Here is an 18,898-nt window from a genome sequence, read left to right on the forward strand (position 1 = left end):
ACCACACTCACAGTGCTGCAAGGGATTGTAGGTATTCTGTTATATAATTCATAATACCCAGACAAAATATTGTAGAACTTAAAATTTATAAAGACAACTGATTTCCTGTAAATGTATAGATCTGTAAATTTATCATGTTACAGTTAACAATTAACAAATAACTTTGACACCCAGCTAAACGTCTTTGTGACTTTTTCTATTATTTAGATCATACAGCGACGTTTAGTCGATGTTAAAAAGGTGACCGTGCACAAATATTGTCCTTTTTAGTCATGTGCTGTTGACAGTACAACTGATGCTCGCTGAGCCTCTTGTACCTTTTTTTTTAATGCGCATTCATTACTCCAAAAATAGAAAGGCAAGGTGAGTTGTATTTGTACTGTAGGAATCTCAATAGCAACGTGACATCAGACTCTGTAGTCGTTTTGAATACTCCTGGTCTGTCACTGGACATTACATAATGAGATTAACTCTTCTTCAGCCGAGCAGGACGTTCTCTGTTGTTTGTCTCTGGCTCAGTTTATTCCTGGAAGACATTTGTTTTTTCTCTTTACACATTTAGCTTGTGGGCATTTTTGTTGTAGCATTTTGAATTTTGCAGTAACTTGTTGTCTTGTTTCCTTAAACAAGACCGCCATTCATCCAGGCGTGTTAGACTGTGCACAGTGTGTACACCAGGACTAGAATAACTAGATTAACATGCAGTACAGTACTGAGCTGGACTGGATGAATGGAAGCTAATCTGCAGCAGTTAAAACAGACACTCCTATTTCATGATCTCTTCTGTACTCTCTAACACAAGAGTGAGCAAACAATAATCTCAAGACAAAACAAAGAATCATTCTGAAACATTCACAAGTTCTTAGTCATTGATTTAATGTACTGTAGTTTTAAAGCTAAATATTGACATTAAACTTGTTGGTTGTTTCCCTGTTGGGAAATGTTTTAAAAAGGGTTTTTGCAGCACAAAATACAAAAATTTAACTGACAAAATTCACATGCAACAGCTGAAAAGATGCCGGGGCTCGACCACCTGCTGAGGGTCTGCCACTAATGACACTGAAATGCCCCCATTCAAGAGAGCAGCAGCAAGAGGGCTGACGCGTAAAGAAAGACAATGCACTTTGTTAAAGAAAAAACAGCTTCTTATTGAACATGCATTTGAGGACACAGAAAGGACAATCAGCACGCCAGACACAACAAACTTCACACACAACAGACTTGGAACAATGAACGAGACAGAGAGTTGTCAAGTGTTTGTGCAGCTACTTATGAGTCAGGGTGTTGTGCTTCTCCTTCAAGGTAAATATAACTTCTCCTCTTGTAATCCGTAATTCAAGGGAACATGACTGAACCACATCACAAATGCAAAATCAGAAGATTGAGGCACTGACATGATTTAATTAGTCGACTGACAAATTGAATTTACATGTAGTTGCAGGAAATCGTGAGGAGCATGTTTCACTATTATCTGATGTTTTATTAGGTTAAATTAATTGGTTCATTTATTACACAGCTGTTATAGTGTTAGAGGACTAAAAAACAAAACAGACTCATGGCTTTAGTTTGACTTTCGATGTTAATGTTGACTTCCTTGTTCCGTTCCATGAGCAGTTGTCAAACATTTAAGAGTTTAAAACAGGTGGTTGCTTCCTGGAGGCGCGCGCACACACACGCACACCTGCTTACTTGGCATGAGCTCCTCTTAATTACTCTTCAATATGACACTAATACTGATCAACCCACACTTGGATTTTTGTGAGACACACATATATTAAGCTTCCTTGTGTGTTTCTGCAGTAGACGCCACTCTCAAGGATTGTTAACATGCACAGATGCACAGATAAGACAGTAAAACACTTGGTTAAACATTTCAACTGGATTGTGCCTTTTCGTTAATGTCACACATTGAGACACACTGATAGTCACACTTGCTCATGTAGAGCATTCACTGTTTGTTGTGCACCAGTAATTGTAATCTACAATTAATAAGCTAAATTGTTCTGTCACGCTCTCAAGGATTGTGTCTTTGTAATTAAAGATACAGTCCACACACAAACAAACAAACAATGTAACAGAACACTTAAATAACTCTGAATCATAAGATGAATTTCAAGTTTTTCTTGTTTATAACGGGCCTGTACACACACCTACACACACTCATAACAACATCTGGATTGACACACTGTTCCCTAACAGCTAAACTGAACTGTCACCTCTGCCTGTCTGGTTTTAACCCTTTACTCAGCTCATAAAACCTAATCTGAATGTTCATTTATTCTCTAAACTATCCCCAACATGATGTAGTTCTTTCCTCTCGTCTTTCTACTTTTTCAAGGACATTTGCTTCAGAAATACAAGAGTAAACACAAACACTGTCACACATCTTGAAGTTTCCTGTGTGTTTCATTGAGAATAGTCCAGTCCCTCCCTACACTGTCCTTTGTCCAGAGCAACATTCCTGGTAATCCAAGCAGCTACCTGTTCTCATCGGGACTCAGGTGGAAACAAGTGTGTGTTTGTGTGTGACCTGTGCAGATAGAGTTGTATTGTTAAGAAAAACCTTCCTTGTGTCAATGTTTTGATGAAGACGAATGAGCAGGGAGGATTTCTCAGGTCTCAGGTGTTTTGTTTTTTTTTTATGTCACTCGGGCATGTGTGTGTGTTTCTCATTTGCCGAAACTCAAGGTCCTCATAGTGCGAAGTCATGAGTCATAACTTCCCCTCAGTGTAATGAGTGAGTGTGTGAGTGCGTAGGAAGAGTTTTGCTTACCGTATGAGCTGATTAATACACACACACACACACACACACAGGCAGATACATACACACTAAATAATGACTGTTTATGTTCCCGTCATGGTATGTCGCGAAAGTGATACTGAAAATAATTGATGTAGATGTGAATATAATCATTATTCAGCAGATTAATTATGTTTAATAGTAATATATGTATATTAGAGCTGTGACTAATGATTTTCATCATCAATTAATCTGCTGGTTATTTTCATTTTGTGTATGAAATGTCAGAAAATAGTGAAAAATAACAAAACAAAAAGGACGTCTTCAACTGTTTCGTCCAAACAGTAACTCAAAAACATTCAGTTTAATATCATGTAAGACAAATAAAAGCAGCAAATCTTCACATTTGTGAAGCTGGAACCAACAAATGTTTGGTTGACTATGATCAACTAGTTATTTCAGCTTTAGTGTAACATATCTGTGAATCTTTAAAGCCGTTTATACCCTCCTGTCCCGGAGCTTCTTGTACCAGCTGTGGGGATCTGACATGACAGAAGCCGCCTTTGCTGAGTGAAATTGCCGAATATCAAAGCAAAAAAAAAAAAGCATTAAACGATTCATTTAATGAAGGTGAATATTTTTGTGGTGGCAGCTCTTGAGGAGCTCATGACTGAGAGGAATGGAGGGAAGAGGAGAGAGAGAGAGATGAACAAAGAGAAAGAGAGAGATGAAGAAAAAGCCTCTGCAGAGAAATGCCTCTTATCTCCGTAGCTCAGTCTGACAAAGACGAGCAGAGAGATTCTGCTGCTCTCCGTCTGCTATTTCAGTGCCGCCCTCCTCTCTCTCTCTCTCTCTCCAGCTTTCCTTCCTCAATCCTCCTCTCCTTCTTTCTTTTTTCTCTCCATCGTCCATCCATCCCCTTTATCAACGTGTCTCTCGCTCCTCTGCTCATCCTCTCGTCCCTTTACTGCTGACTCACACTAAATCAAAGCTTCGTCAGTGTGGATCGATCCAGTCGATGTCAGTTCATGTGTCTGCTCATCCAATCCCACCCACACACTCTGCTGTAGCACTCTGTCTCTGTATTGTCTTCTCTAACATTTGTTTGGCTTTATTCTTTAGCAACAAGGTGATTACTGTCTAACTAGCTATATGACAAGTATGCAACACTTTTTAAAAGCTTATAAGCTACATAATGCTGTTAATTTCTAATGACACACCACAAAAATGTTCCCTAAATATTGTTGGAGGGCACTCCTCAAAAGAGATCATCTGAAAGCTTTTTAAGAGTGTTAAAGCTCTTTTAAATGGTGACGCTTAAAAATGTGATTTCCTACATTTCTAAGGCAGATCATTAGTTTGTCTGAAATCTCCTGCCTTCTATGAACACCTATTACATGATGAGATACTTTTATATGATTCAGTAAATATTCCAAAAAAACAAGTTGACGATAAATGAGTGAAAGTGAATTTGAACACACGTGTGGACATCTCACTGTACTGGCTGGTGTCCAGTCATAGTCTGGCAAGTTCAAAGCCCTTTTCTCCCTCCTATTACATTCTGATCAATACGTCTTGAAATGCATGGTCATCCACATAATTCTCCGCTGTGCCAGGAGGGCAGATTAATGATTTGTTCAGCACTAAAATGGTATTGACCCTCAGCACTCAGCATAAACTAAGAGGCTGTGAGGAGAGGTGGATGGAGAGTCTATCTCTTTAATGGCGGCTCCAGAAATGTTGTTGTTCAACTTGATAGAGTTTGGGCCTTTGATAGCTCAGAGATTGAACACTAACCGTAAGTTAATTGGCCTTTTAGTAATTAGTTCCAATCACTCCGCTTGTCACTCTCTTGTGTATGCGTGTGTGTAAAGCTTTTATTGTGTACAAGAGTATATGGTCTCGGCTCTGTGGGATAGTTACTGACTCTGTGAAAATAGTAAAAAGGGGAAACTGTCAGACACAGAAGAGAAAGAAATGATTTTCTTTAACTTGTTGAACTAAAGATGATTAAGACAGACCTTTTGACTTTTCATTGATTGATTGATTTATTGACCGGGACAGTGTGCAGTTTGAAACATTGAAGATGTGCTGCACCAGAGTTAGCTTGAAGTTTGCATCTGTCGTCCCCGACAAAAAACATACAACAGCACAACAACAAACAGTACAATGCAACGTCAATGTCAGTTAGAAACATGTCAAATTTAAACCAAGACCATAGTTTAGACTCAATGGTCACACAGCTGAAAGCAATAAAAGCACAGTTGTTACCAATAACATGTGGCCATCATTAATGTTATTGTTAGACCAGAATGATAAAACTCTGTTAGTCCATCTACTCTCAGTTTCCTACCAATAACAAGTCAATTTGACTTCCTAAGAATACTGATGCACCTCTGTTATATTTATGTCCATGATGAATTTGCATCAAGAATTTGGATGGGTTCACGATTTGACTACAGGTCACATCAGAGGAAATAAAATAGCATTGTATTGAATCTGGGTAGGAGGACTGGAGATAAACTTTCGGTTTCTCTCCCACTCACCTGTTTTGCTCCAAGTTTCGGTTACACAAACACACACTTTATTATGCAATGTGAGAATACTGCCTGTTTGTCTCCTTAGCAACAAATATTGAAGCAGTAATATCAATACGGTAATGTTATTGACATTTTACAGTTTTTGTACTGTAACCTCAGGGCGTTGCTCAACAGCTGTAGAATGACAAATACATTACGCAACATTTTGAGTCCCAGAACTGTGTCAACACAGTGTTAACAGTAGTCATCTTTCCTTACGTACATTTTCATCTATGCACTGCTGAAAAATGAATGTTGTTGCCGAGCTTGACATAATTATTATCCAATTACTTCAAAAAGTTGTATGTGGTATTAATTACCAATTAGGTATTGGAAGCATATTCTTTGGTTAGTGGTGCTTGTTGTTTTTTAAGTTGGTTTCAGTTGCCTCTTGTCTTTTTCACTTTCCATATATTTCTCTCCAGTTGACGTGCGGTGGTCTTTCTTCTGCTAATCTGAGAGAAGTGACAAGTGTACCCACACCTTCTCTCTTTACTCCTCACTTCTTACGTTTCTGTCGCAGCTGCAATGGATGTAAATAATACATACGCCATTCATATTCACTCATCCACCTTCCCTGACAGCCTGCCTGTGTTTGTCTCATACATAACCATTCATGCTGAACAACTGTTTTTCTACCTCGCAAAATCTTGGCTGTCAATCTTCAAGTGTATGTGTCTGTGTGTATACTATAGGTGTCTGACCTGTATTTTTCCAGGGAAAGTTTGAAGAGAATCCATCTTGTCAGGCTTCAAGTTATGCGCTTGTGGGTGAACGAAAAGTGGTTTGGACCAATCAGCATCCCATGAGGAATGGTGTATAGTTAAGGTTTGATGACAGCGAGAAGTTAGCCCGTAATAGACAGTGATAGACGGTTTATCCAATCACCTGCCAACTCTCTTTTTGAAAGTGCGTGCCCTTTTCCAGTTTCCAAGGACGACTTCTCAGATGGTTCTGTGCTACAAACCATCTGGCGCGTCAGGTTACAGCCACACATGATGTGTGATGGATGAGATGTTGTCATGTGTTGGTAATTTAGCATCACTGATTGCTTGTCTAAGTGAGTAGGTGGACAGAGATCATTCATATATACAGTACACTTGAATTGAGGGAGAATGATTCTTTCTCCTTGTCTTCTTCATCTTTCCATCTTTTCCCTCTCTGACATTAGTCTCACCTGGGAGAATGGGAAGAAGAGCAGGGTAGGGATGTCTGTATTTTAACTAGGTCAAACCCTGCAGCAACAGGCTCACGGAGAGATCAGAAAAAATCTTTTTGCTATTTTATTTCAACTGCAAGTAATGATATAAAGCTTTGTCGGGTTTTTTTTTTTTCATTTTTTACGTCTGAAAAAGGCAATCCATGAACATGAACGTGGATCAATACACAGAACTGTACAGATGCTCTTTCATCACTATGTTCTGTTATGCATTTGGGCCCTTTGGCATGATGCAGCATACGTCATAAATGCTGACGTTTGGTATAAGTTATGGCTAAAAGCATCACAAGTATTGAACGGTGTTCTGGTGTTGGTGTTTTAAAGAAAAACTGGATCAAACATGATTTAATTGTATTTTTAAAAATGCTAATTAAAGACAGGAGTGTGCAAAGCTAGTACAGTATACTGTCGTAAATAACATGAAGAGAGGCTTCAGACTCCTGTTGATACTGTGAATCATCAAAAAAAGAACCAAAAATGTAATGGCCATAGAAAAATCCTTTGGTCAAAGGGGATGTGAAGGCATGTCAGGCTTTAGGCTGCATGTACTATATGTTAGGGTTGATACTCCTGTCAGTGCCCCTGACCACTGGCAATGGCATAAAAAACAAAGAAAGGAACCGGATTTTGCCCACAGGCACTGCACTGCGGCTGCCCGCTGCTCCTTTTGTGTGTATAGGATGGGTCAAATACAGAGGATCAATTTCCCCACAGGGATCAATAAAGTACTTCTTCTTCCTCTTCTTCATTTTCTTTGTCTTCTTCCTCTTCTTCTTAAAAGCACAGCAGATCTTGGCGTCGTCAGTTCAGAGCCATTGGCAGGTTGGATGCAGTTTGGCAGCTTAGCTGTGTTTCTGCTCTGGGGAATCTAGCAACTCAAAACACTCTGTAGACTCATGTTTTGGCAGTTACAGCCCCTGGGCTGTTCTGCTGGTACGGGAGGAGGCATACTGCACACACACACACACACACACACACACACACATCATCCCTTTTCTTACTATTCTCGTCAGAGCAAAATGAGAGTGGCTGTCAGAGTCCAAAGCGCTTCTGGTTCAAAACACACACACACACAGTGAAATGTTAATGTCCGTCGGTGTCTTTGCCCGAAACAAGAACTGTCAGAGAGGCTTTAATTGGCAGCCTAAATGATGGCACATGTGCTTCTGTTCTCCTGAAAATGGTACTTGACTGACTGCTCAACATGTGTTGTTTCTATTTTTCTGCAAGGACGCCTGAGTGAATGAAAGGATCCTGACACACATTCACCTGAACAGAAGAAAATAAAGCAGTTTTAATGCTTTGAAATGAGCAGTCTGCAGCCTTTAGTAGGCATATTGTATTAGTGTAGCATAGTCATAATATAGTATAGTTATTGAAAATGAAGGTATTAATAACTCAGGAAGTTTAACCTAAATGTTATAATGAGGGTATTTTGTGACGATGGCCCTATAGTTTGACAAGCTCTAACAATCATTGTCTGCATGATGTGAAGTAGCAGCACTACGTATGAAAACCGTCCTCTATCTTCCTTCCACATAACAAACTCAACAGGTGTCAAGCTTTCCCGTCGTCTTAGCTTGTTCAGTTGTTTTTAACTGTGGGGGTGGAGTACAGAGGGGGGTGCTGCCTATTTCCTTGCCTCACACTGTGTTTCTTTCTCTGCTGCAGGGAAATAAGGAGGCTGGTCTAAGGAATGCAAAAGAGACCTTTATCCTTTGTTTTGTTCTCTAGCCACAGACCTCATGTCGGCTCTTTGTAGCAGTACAGAGCCTCGGTGCCTGTGTCTAAAGGGTACCTTTTAATTTAGTCGTGTAGATTGTGTTGATCATGCCTAGAGCTGAAACAATCAATTTAACTATTTTGATAATCGATTAATTTTTTAAAGTAATTTTTAAAGCAAAAACTTCAAACTTCGTCTGGTTCCAGCATTTCCAGTGTGAGGATTTCTTGCTTTTCTTTGTCTTATGTGATAATAAATTGATAATCTTTGTTTTCTTTTTAGATTAATCAGACAAAATAATACCTAAAGACATCATCCTAAATTTATGGAGATTGTGATGGGCCTTCTTCACTGTTTTCTGACATGTTACAGACCAAACAATTAATCGATTCATTGTGAGAATAATCATAAGACTAATTGATAATGGAAATAATTGCTAGTTGCGGGCGTATTGATGACATGTGTGCATGGTTGTTTAGGCACGGCATTGAATATTAGCTGTTGAAGCTGTCTACACCAGTGTAGCTTAGAAAGATGCTAAGTCAGAGTTGTGAGTGAGAGAGAGAGCAACAGAGGCTGACAGTCTGAATTTATATTAGTCTGTATTGTTGTGTAATATCAACCTGCCTGTCCTCATGCTACCTTGTTATCTTTCTTCTTTCTGAACAGCTCTGACACTCTCCTCTAATCTCACCCTCATACACGCTATATTACTAATTCCTTTTCATTCGTTTCAGGCTTTGTTGCTGGTGCACTCTTTTCCCTTTTTTTCACCGGTTGTTTTATTCTATTTTTTCCCTTTTTCCTCCTCTCCATCTGTACCCTCTTCCATTACTACTGCTCTCCCTCTCCACTTTTTTGATTGTTTTACTCACTCATACCCAATATATCACTGCTCTCTCTCTCTCTCTCTCTCTCTGTCTCACCTGCCTCTCTCCTTCATGCTGATGTGTGTTTCAGCTGTTCAGTCATGTTGATAGATAAGGCCTTGTTCTTGTACCACATTTGAGCTGTTGACGAGTGCAACTAGATGGAGCGGGACACGTGACCTTTGACCAGTTGCCCTTTCACCCTTATAACCCTCAGACCCCTTGTGTGTAAACTGTAGACCATTCCCACAATAATGGAATTTACTAATGGAGTAATCCAGTTTCTGGAAGTACTTTGTAGTTACAGTGTTAACACTGAGTTTGGCTAAGAAGAAATGTTTCTTTTTTTATGGGTCAGTGTCTGTAATTTGTTTAACTCATCATATACTCTTTCTTTCTCTCCCTCCTCCTCCTCTCTTCTTTGCCTCTCATCCCATCATTGTCCAGGGTGGTGAGGAGGAGCGGGTTTGTCCGGTCATCATGTGCACGCGGGCCTATCCTGACCCAGTCCCTGAGTGCCAGCTGTTCCCCGAAGAGGTGGAGGAGCCTGAGGAGGAGGTGGCAGACGAGGGCAGGGAGAGGGAATCAGACAGAGACAGCGCTGTGGAGAGCACACAAGGGTCAGACACCTCAGAGGGACTGACCAGACCAGGGGACAAGGAAGACGCACTGGGGGATCTCTTCTTCCCCGGGGAGAAGTAAGAACTGCTGCCGTCTTTTGTTACTTCTGTTTTTTAAGTCTGTCTCACTGTCTTTAAATCTCCAGTGCACATTCTTTATTCCTGTGCTACGTACGGTAGAGACCTTCCTGTCTTGTCTGTTTCACAACCATTTATCTGTATAGTTTCTATTCAGCATCATTTGTCTTCACTTCTCTTTTCTCTGTTAGACTAAAAATAAAGATACATTACTTTGAAGTCAAGTCCTACAACCACTGTCAGCTGTCTTGTATCTATAAGTGATATTTTGGGGCAGATGTGTTCTCTAAAACCTAATAAAAGTATATAATGGGAAGCTACTTTTATAATCACGTCATCATTAAGTGCCTGCGTTTTAATTCACCACTCAAAAATGAAGATGACGATCACAGAGTGACTACTGCATAATAAGTATTAAACCAACATCTCCATATTTTTCCTGGTATGGACAGGTGTGGACAGACTAGCATCTCAGTGACCTCTGACCTATCCTCGGCTTCTCTCAACGAGGAGCAGTTTGAGGACTACGGAGAAGGGGAAGAACCAGACTACACTCCAAGCAGCCCCAGTCCAGACGACGAGACTCGTACCAACGGGTACTCTGACCTCGGCTCATCTGTTCCCTCAAGGTAAGAATTTTGGTACCAAACGTCAGTATTGTGTTGGCAACACTTTTGAACTATTTAAAATGATACTCATTTGAGCCTATGATCATTTTTAAAAGAAACTGTTATATCAGGAGTTTCTACAGTGTATTTTAAGCCACCTCACCTGAAATAATGATGACCTCAACATCATAAAAGAATCAATAATGTATGAAATAAAAGATAAGCCTTGACAGAAAGAAAAGAAAAATAGATATTTTTTACCCAATATAGTCTAGTCGGGCTTTTGTTTAGACTATCCTACATTTATGAGGGTCTGGGTGGCTCAGACTGATCAGAGCTGTAAAATCCTGCCATGAGGGAGTACAAAGATATTACTAGGAGGAGGAGAGGACATTTCTCATCATTTGATAACGTTTAAAGTAAAGTTAGACTTTGCTGTCGGCTTCCCGACTCATTTTAAAAAAGACGAGAGAAAAAGAGAGAGAGCAGCTGAGAGCGCTAGCGAGAGAGAGAGAGAGCAGCTGTGGTTGAGTGAGCTAGAGAGTGAATGAAGAGAAGGAGCACTGGTGGTGAGAAAGCTGATGAATCAGATCAATAAAACATTATTTTCTGATTGTTTCACTATGGTTATGTTCTAGAGCACAAATAAACACACCCACACCCCGACACACCTCCACTCAACCCTGCAGAGGTGTGCTGCACCTCCTGATTTGGTCTAAATACAGCCTAATGTTTTTGCTCTTTACCTAAATTTACCTCAGCTTGTTTCAACAGTAATAGGAACACCGCACATGCTAATTGAGTAGCTGAGTGGGTGATGACGGATTGATTACCTTGTGTACTGATGACCTACTTTAAAATAAGTGTCCTGTTGTTTTGGATGTGACAGGGAGTGGAGTGGAAAAAGTATTAACAGACCACAAGGTCAATGCAATTACCTTCAATAACCTTCATTAGCCTATGAAGTTTTATATATATATATATATATATATATATATAATTAAATATATGTAATTAACTGTCCTCCCAGATTAGTAGCAAATATTCCACAGTCCCAGAGTTGGGTACCATTGTGCTACTGGTGTTTGTAGGTGTCTGTGCTGTTTCTCAAAGGTAAAGTCATGATGAAGCAAAATATATGCAACACTGACCAGTTTCAGTAGCTTCAACTCTCTTTCATTTTATGCACTTAAGGCTCCACTCTGCAAGCTCCAGATTCATTACCTGACTCATATTATTCTGAGTCTTGACTGTAGAAGTGTAGCTTAGGAGCTTTTGCCCTTAAGGCCATATTAATATTCATCAAAGTCCTGTGTTTAATGGGATTAAGTCTCCCGGCTGATAGACTGGCAATACTGCTTCATGCTCCTTCCACGCATACCAAGCAGACAAAACTCAAATGGAGTTGGCATGGAGATTTAAATTCAAAATGAGGCCTGGATTTACAAGAAGTCTTAGACAAGTCAGCATGGGAGAGAAGTTTAAATAACTACAGTACAAAGTAGGTTGAAGGTACATTCACTAATTTTGGTGAAGTGCCTCCTAAACCAAGCATTTTACTGATTGTTGAGCCGAGAGGAAGGTTTTAAGGTTGAGGTTTGAAGTCTAAAACTCAACTGTGTTCACTTTCAAAGCTTCAACAGACATCCTGGAGAAAATAATAAGATTTGGGGGAGTTAATAGAAACTGATGCAAAATCAGGGAGGTCGAACCTTGAAAGTGATAACACAATATGGCTTTTCTTTATTTTGGAAACTGTTGTGGTATTGAGGCCATCGTTTTATTGCCGTGCATTAAATGTAGTGTCATAGATGGTCAGAAATGTTTCTCTTTCTCGCCCTCTCTCCTTCTCAATTCTCCAGATGTCTTGGCACATGGTTTTTTCTTCTTTACGTACTCATGTTCACAAATGCACTTGTAATCAAATCATATCAGATGCCAACTTAATTTCTGTACTTGATGTGTGTGTGTGTGTTTACAGTGCGGGCCAGACTCCTCGTAAGGTGCGTCAGCATTATACCGGTGAACTGATGGATGTCTACTGCTCTCAGTGCAGCAAAAAGGTCAACCTGCTGAATGACCTGGAGGCTCGCCTCAAAAACCTCAAGGCTAACAGGTAGGACACACATTTGGTACAAACACAACACACACATCACAGTTACTAGTACACACAGCAACTTTACAAGCCAAGAAATACTTCAATTTGAAATAGATTTCATTCCTTTCCTGCCCTCAAAACTTGTTCTGCTGACCACCATACACCTGTTTCTTACTGCTAGTTTTATTTAAATTGAACTTAATAGTAACTCTACTGTACATGTACAACTATTTCTGTGTTACTTCTACTGGCAGGTGATTTTAGACACAACCATGGTACATTGAAAGACAATAACATAATAATTATACATGACAAGAACTATACATCATGCTGTTGTGTGTTTAAGATACACATAAAGGGCTTTGAAGTGTATTGGTCTGCTCACATTGGACTAGTGAGGCTGACTCAGGGGCTGTTTTTTGATTATAATTCATCATCAAGATTGACGCAATATTGTTACAGAGGCGTGAAAAATGTTCCTCCCCCTGTTTCATGCATGAACAAGCACATCATCATTTACACGCACACACTCACACACACACACAGAGCCACACATACACAAACACTAATTGATTCTTATATAAGGCTGGCACTCCTGCACTTACCTCATCAGGCATTGTAATAGGGAACCTATTATTGGAAACATAATCAAGGGTGACCATTAATAGCTGTTCAGTCTGCCTGCAAACACCCACACACATGCAGACACAGAGTCATTTTGTTGAATAATGATCTTGAATGTTGTGTGGATTGTGGAGTCATCTTTTCTTCTTTTACCTGCTGACTCTGCAGGACTTCTCCCTATAGGGGAGTGGCTCTATAATCCAACATGGCTCTCTTAACTAGACCAATGCTTTCCCCTTATGAATAATGCAGAAAGAATGGGGCAGAAAGACATGATTATAGAGTGGAAAAGAGCAAGAATAATGAATGAGGGTGATGAAAATAAATGAAAATAGATTGATGGGAGAAATGACTTAGAGGTGAGTGAGCACATACAGTAGGAAGTTTGAATAGGATGAGGGCGGGAATGGATTTTGATGAATAAGAAGGATAAACAGATTTAGCAGGTCATGTGGACAGAAAACGTCTAAAAAGTAAAACAAAGCACCATAAAGATCCAAAAAGGGATTTTTGGCACAACAAAATGGATAAAGAATGGACAGAGGAAGGAGCTTTTGCTGCTAAGTAGCGTACAGTATTTAAAGGATTACATGTGCATGTCAGGCTATTTTACACACAATTAATTTAATTCAATTGGCCACATTGAAGCACGGGTGAAATTAGTGGGTGGAGTTTGGTTCATTTGGAAATAGGTCATATACATACATACATTCAGACAGTCAATGCGGTATGTGGTATTCATGCTAATTGGTCAAATATAATGTAAACAAAAGTCTTTTCAAGCAAAGAAAAAAACAACAAAAAAAACATGCGTCACAAATAAAAGATACAAAAAAACTCAGCTGATCTCAAAATGAAAAGATATACAAATGCTTAACATGACATAATGATGATAAATGTGTACTTTTACTTCTCCAAGGACTGAGTTGTCCTCTCTCTATTAATTCTAAAGGTGAAACTTTTCAATGAGTTTATTTAGTCACACTGGTAAATAAAACAAGAGCACATGCAATATATCCAATAATACATGTGTACGTGATCTGTTTTATTCAGACAGAGGACAAGTCAAAAGTTCATAGATTAAAAGTTTATTCTGCTGGAATAAATTCTGCAGTACAGTTTGGCCCTCTGGACCTCTTCAAAGAGATAGATTCAGCTGCAGGGGAGTAGTTTTATCTCTCAGGATTAAACAGTATCTGTAAAACTTTGCTTTAACTGAGCGCTGAGAGGATCCTCCTTGAATATCAGCCCTTCAGACACCCCGTGTTTTCTTTGTGAAGTCTCTTGCTATCGTCCCACCCAGCCACTTAAAAAGTATTATTTCATTTTTTGGTTCTCTGACTGCTTCACTGTCTGCTCTGAATATAGTTAATCAATTTTGAGCTTCTTCACAGTTTTTACAACTATATTATTGGTTACTGTTAATCAGAAAACTAAGGAAATTATTTCCAATGTTGGACTTTTTAAGAAGTGAAAATAGTGTTTGACATGACTGATTACAACTTCCAAATTATTTAGGACAAGTTAGAACTGTGATCATTTTTGTATTTGAACAGACTAGATTGTACTGTACGGCCCTGATTTTGTATATTCTGCTATATTAATTTAGCCTTTTTATGTCTACATGAACTCTCATCTGCCTGACTCTACAGTATGCTTGCTCATTTTTGTTAATCCATTTGGAAGCCCGGCACAGACAGACACATGAGATTGAGAGAGTCTTTCGGCTTTTGTCCCCCTGAGACAGTTGCTGAGCTGACAGAAACCCCGCTCACTGAACCAGGACTGAAATTGTATTATCACTGACAGGTCCTTCAGCATTTCTTTCTCTTCCTCTTTCCAACATATCTGACATACTGAATAGCCCAAATCTTAATTGCCATCAGCAGTCGGTTGCAGCGCGTTGTTCAGCTGCAAGTCTAGACGTATCCGTGGCAATTCACTCGTTAAATTGTCGTTTATCAAGTCATTTTGTCATTTTGTTTTTCCCTTTGCAGCCCCAACAGAAAAATCTCCAGCACCGCTTTTGGAAGGTAGGTCACTCACCTGTATATGTGTGCTCAAGTGTGCTTGTCTTTCTATCTTTGTGAGGACGTTTTGGCTGGTTCTCACTACTTGAAAGGACTGTTTAAAGGTTAAACATTGGTTTTAAAGTTAATATTATAATTATGTTTAGGTAAGGATTAGTGTAAGGGTTGGGGTTAAGCATTTAGTTGTGGTGGTAAAGGTTAGGCGTGAGTGAGGGGATGCATTATGTTAATTACAGTCCTCACAAGTATGGAAAGACAAATGTGTTTGCATGTGTGTGTATGTGTTTGTTTCAGGGAAGGTCACTAACTTGTGCTCTGTGTGTTTGTGCATTATACATCTTTTACAGCACGTGTTTGCTCTATTTGTTGACAGAGGCACACACACACACACACACACAGTGAAATTAGCAGTTACTGCTTCCTTATCACTCAGCTGTCCCTCCATTGTACCCACCATAACAACCAGTTCATTACAAATAGGTCATTCAGAGAAAATACAGGATGTTTGTCACCAGGTGTGCTGTTTTTATTGTTCCAGACTTGAGAAAATGAGTTTGAGCGTCAGCTTTTTGAGTGGCAACCATATATCCATCTACATGGCCTGTTGGTCTGTACTGGGTGAACTGTTTTGTATCTAGGCCTTTGTCCTATTTTCACCCACAGTAACTGAGTTATAGTGACAGAGTGAAAATGGCCTGTCAGGCCTGATCTATGTATTCAATATAAGGTTTGGCTCTCTCTCCTTCTTCCCAGTACTGTCCTCTCTGTCTGCTTTGATTACTTCTTCCACTTTATTGCTCTCTTTATCTGTTTCTCCTTTCTGTTTCCTCTTGTTTTCATTTGTCTCCTCTCCTTTCTAAATTACTAATCTCAGTAATGGAGCAAAAGCTTGCTGTTGTCAAGTTATTCCATCAGTGAAAGAGGAGGCAGCTGTAGTCACATCATGGCATAAATGTCACACTTGAATGTGTGTCACATGTCACAGACATAAGCTCACCTGTGTAGGTGCCTTTGTGAGGCTGCTGTAAGAAAGTGTTTGTTCTAATTTCAATGCAGTTGGCACCAGCTTCTCTGCTTGGCACTGTGGGGCTTATAGTCCTGTATCATCTGTCCTACCTTGCAGCAGCATCACTGCAGGACAGAGACACTTTGTTTCACATATGCAAACACTCAGAACCAGCTGGTTCCCACCTGGATCTATTCCCAGCAGATTCCTCCTCTTAAGCTTGTGCATCTCTGCTGTGTCTCTGTGTGTCTGAGCAGGCAGCTGCTCCACAACAGCAACTTGAGCAGCAGCAACGGCAGTACGGAGGACCTTTTCCGAGACAGCATCGACTCCTGTGATATCGACCTCAATGAGAAGGTAAGAATGTGTTTGTGTCAGTTTGTGTTGTCCTGTTTGTTTGTCCATATGTTGATCTGTGTCAACAGACCTTTATTTAACTAAGCTCTTGTGACTACTGAAAATTTCAGATTAAATATTGCTCACCTTGAAGGGATGTTCCTGTTGGATGCAAAATTGAAGTTGATAGTGCTAATTCTTATGATGAGCCCTGTCAGCGTTCCTCTCACTGTATATGAATGTCATGATTTTATAGCCTTTGAAACCTTGTGCACTGCATAACTAGTTTTGGAAAGTGTGAAAAATGTTGTTATCTAGTGTCAATACAGACACAAATTGTTTTTTTTTTAAGTATATTACAAATTGTCACATTCACAATCGTTTTCTAACTAACATCATTTTAAACTCTTTATCTTCACATTGAGTCAAGTTTACAGCGTTGAGTAAATTATTTTCTGTTTCAATCAGGTGAGTTTTCTGGAGAAGAAGGTGGCAGACCTCGAGAGTGAGATTTTGATGAATAGTGATCTCAAGTCCAAGCTGAAGCAGGACAACACACAACTAGTACACAGGTACAGTCGGAAAACTGGGTTTCATTTTAGAAGTAATAAATAAGCATCTCACTGGACTAGCTCACTTATTATACTGTATCAAAAATAAATTGTGTGATTTGTTGATCATGGCAGGGTTCATGAGCTGGAGGAGCAGCTGAAAGACCAGGAGACACGTGCAGAGCAAAATATGCAGGAGGAGATAAGACGACACCGAGAGGCCTACAGCAAGATGGAGAGAGACAAAAACACACAGATTGAGCTTCTGACCAACCGGTGAGAAATACACACAAGACAAACAATTTGATTAGTTTGACATGTTTTTAATTTCTATCAAAATGAGATAAAGTTTAGGTGAGGGCTTTTTAATGTAAGAGAACCGGACGTACTGCGTTGCTCTTAAATACCTTGGTAATGGAATTAACATGTCTGCCTGTTAAGAGAAAATGCAGAATGTAAAATGCTTCCTGCGGAGGTTAGTCAGTTGCCTCTGGACCTGTATATATATACATATGGTGGATGCCTCATCTGACTGTGGGGCACACTCAGCTTATATATAAAAATATAGTGACATGCAACGATTTTATGTTTTTAGAGTGAAGCAGGTGGAGGATGACAACAGTCAGATGTCCATTAACATGAGCCGGCTGAAGTCACAAACAGAGAAACTGGATGAGGTAAGCCATATTTACTTTTTGTTTTTCTGTATATATTTGCTTCCTTTTATCTTGTTTGCCTTTATTCTGTCTTTATTTTTACACTGAACTCACCCGGTGTTCTGTTCTGTTTCTCTTTTTAACATATGAGGCCTTTGTATTTTCCATATCACGGTTCATTTGTCAACACAGTCCTGCTGTCCCTTCCAAAATAGCCAAGTTACGATCAACATGTGTGCCCACGCAGATGAAAATAATGAGGAACTTTAGAGTCATGATGACGTGGTTTTTTTTTCTTTTTTTGGAAACCTGTGTGTATGTAGATATAGTGTGTGTCTTTGTGGAGTTTCCTTATCCGATTTGACATTTGAAACAGAAATAAAACAAAACAAACTTCAATTTATAACTGTGTTTATATGTCTGATTATGCTCAGGAGAAGCAAAGGATGACAGACAAGCTGGAGGACACCAGTTTGCGCCTGAAGGATGAGATGGACCTCTACAGGAAGATGATGGACAAACTGAGACAGAACAGACACCAGTTCCAGAAAGAGAAGGAAGCCATGCAGGAGGTGGGAGGGATTCTTTTATGCAATCAGACACACACATCAGGGGTTTTTTTTGTTCTACTGCTCACTCTGTTACCTCTTTCTCTTTCACTCCTCTCTTCCTCACTTCAGTTATGTCAGCTGACATACCTACACCTACAAAATACTGCACTTACATTATATAACATTGCTCATCTGTCCTTTCTCTTGTCTAGCTGATAGAGGACTTGCGTCGAGAGCTGGAGCATTTACAGCTCTTCAAGCTGGAGACAGAGAGGCCTGGCCGCAGCCGCAGCTCTTCCTCTAGCCTGTCAGACTTCAACAGCAGGACCAGGGAGGTGGAGCTGGAGCATGAGGTCAAGAGGCTCAAGCAGGTACTGATAAAGGGCTCTCTTACTTAATACTTTATTTACATGCATGGTCAGTTCAGTAAGTATTGTAGCTAGTGGTTTTCAGGGATGCCTTTACAGTGAGTGTGCTTTAAAATGTTATAGAAGAGATGACACAAGGTAAATTTCAGAGAATGGGATGCAATATGGCGCCTGTTGTTGTATATCTTTCTAAAATCTACTGGTGTTTGTACAACTGCTAGTCTCCACAGAGGCAGTAATAA

General features: G+C 39.7%; 1 protein-coding gene across 5 annotated transcripts in view; it reads left to right on the top strand.

Moving 5' to 3' along the window:
* rab11fip4b (RAB11 family interacting protein 4 (class II) b) overlaps positions 1–18,898 on the top strand; it is a 57,500-nt gene that overhangs the window by 33,091 nt on the left and 5,511 nt on the right. For all 5 annotated transcript variants that reach the window (XM_067579800.1, XM_067579778.1, XM_067579789.1 and 2 more), the window contains 10 exons: positions 9,578–9,828; positions 10,281–10,457; positions 12,418–12,552; positions 15,156–15,191; positions 16,452–16,551; positions 16,999–17,102; positions 17,217–17,357; positions 17,677–17,758; positions 18,172–18,309; positions 18,501–18,659. In XM_067579800.1, coding sequence (XP_067435901.1) covers positions 9,578–9,828; positions 10,281–10,457; positions 12,418–12,552; positions 15,156–15,191; positions 16,452–16,551; positions 16,999–17,102; positions 17,217–17,357; positions 17,677–17,758; positions 18,172–18,309; positions 18,501–18,659 — 1,323 coding nt within the window. The remainder of the gene's footprint in view (positions 1–9,577; positions 9,829–10,280; positions 10,458–12,417; positions 12,553–15,155; positions 15,192–16,451; positions 16,552–16,998; positions 17,103–17,216; positions 17,358–17,676; positions 17,759–18,171; positions 18,310–18,500; positions 18,660–18,898) is intronic.

This window comes from Thunnus thynnus, chromosome 3, assembly GCF_963924715.1.
Source record: "Thunnus thynnus chromosome 3, fThuThy2.1, whole genome shotgun sequence".
Classification (NCBI taxonomy): Eukaryota; Metazoa; Chordata; class Actinopteri; order Scombriformes; family Scombridae; genus Thunnus; species Thunnus thynnus.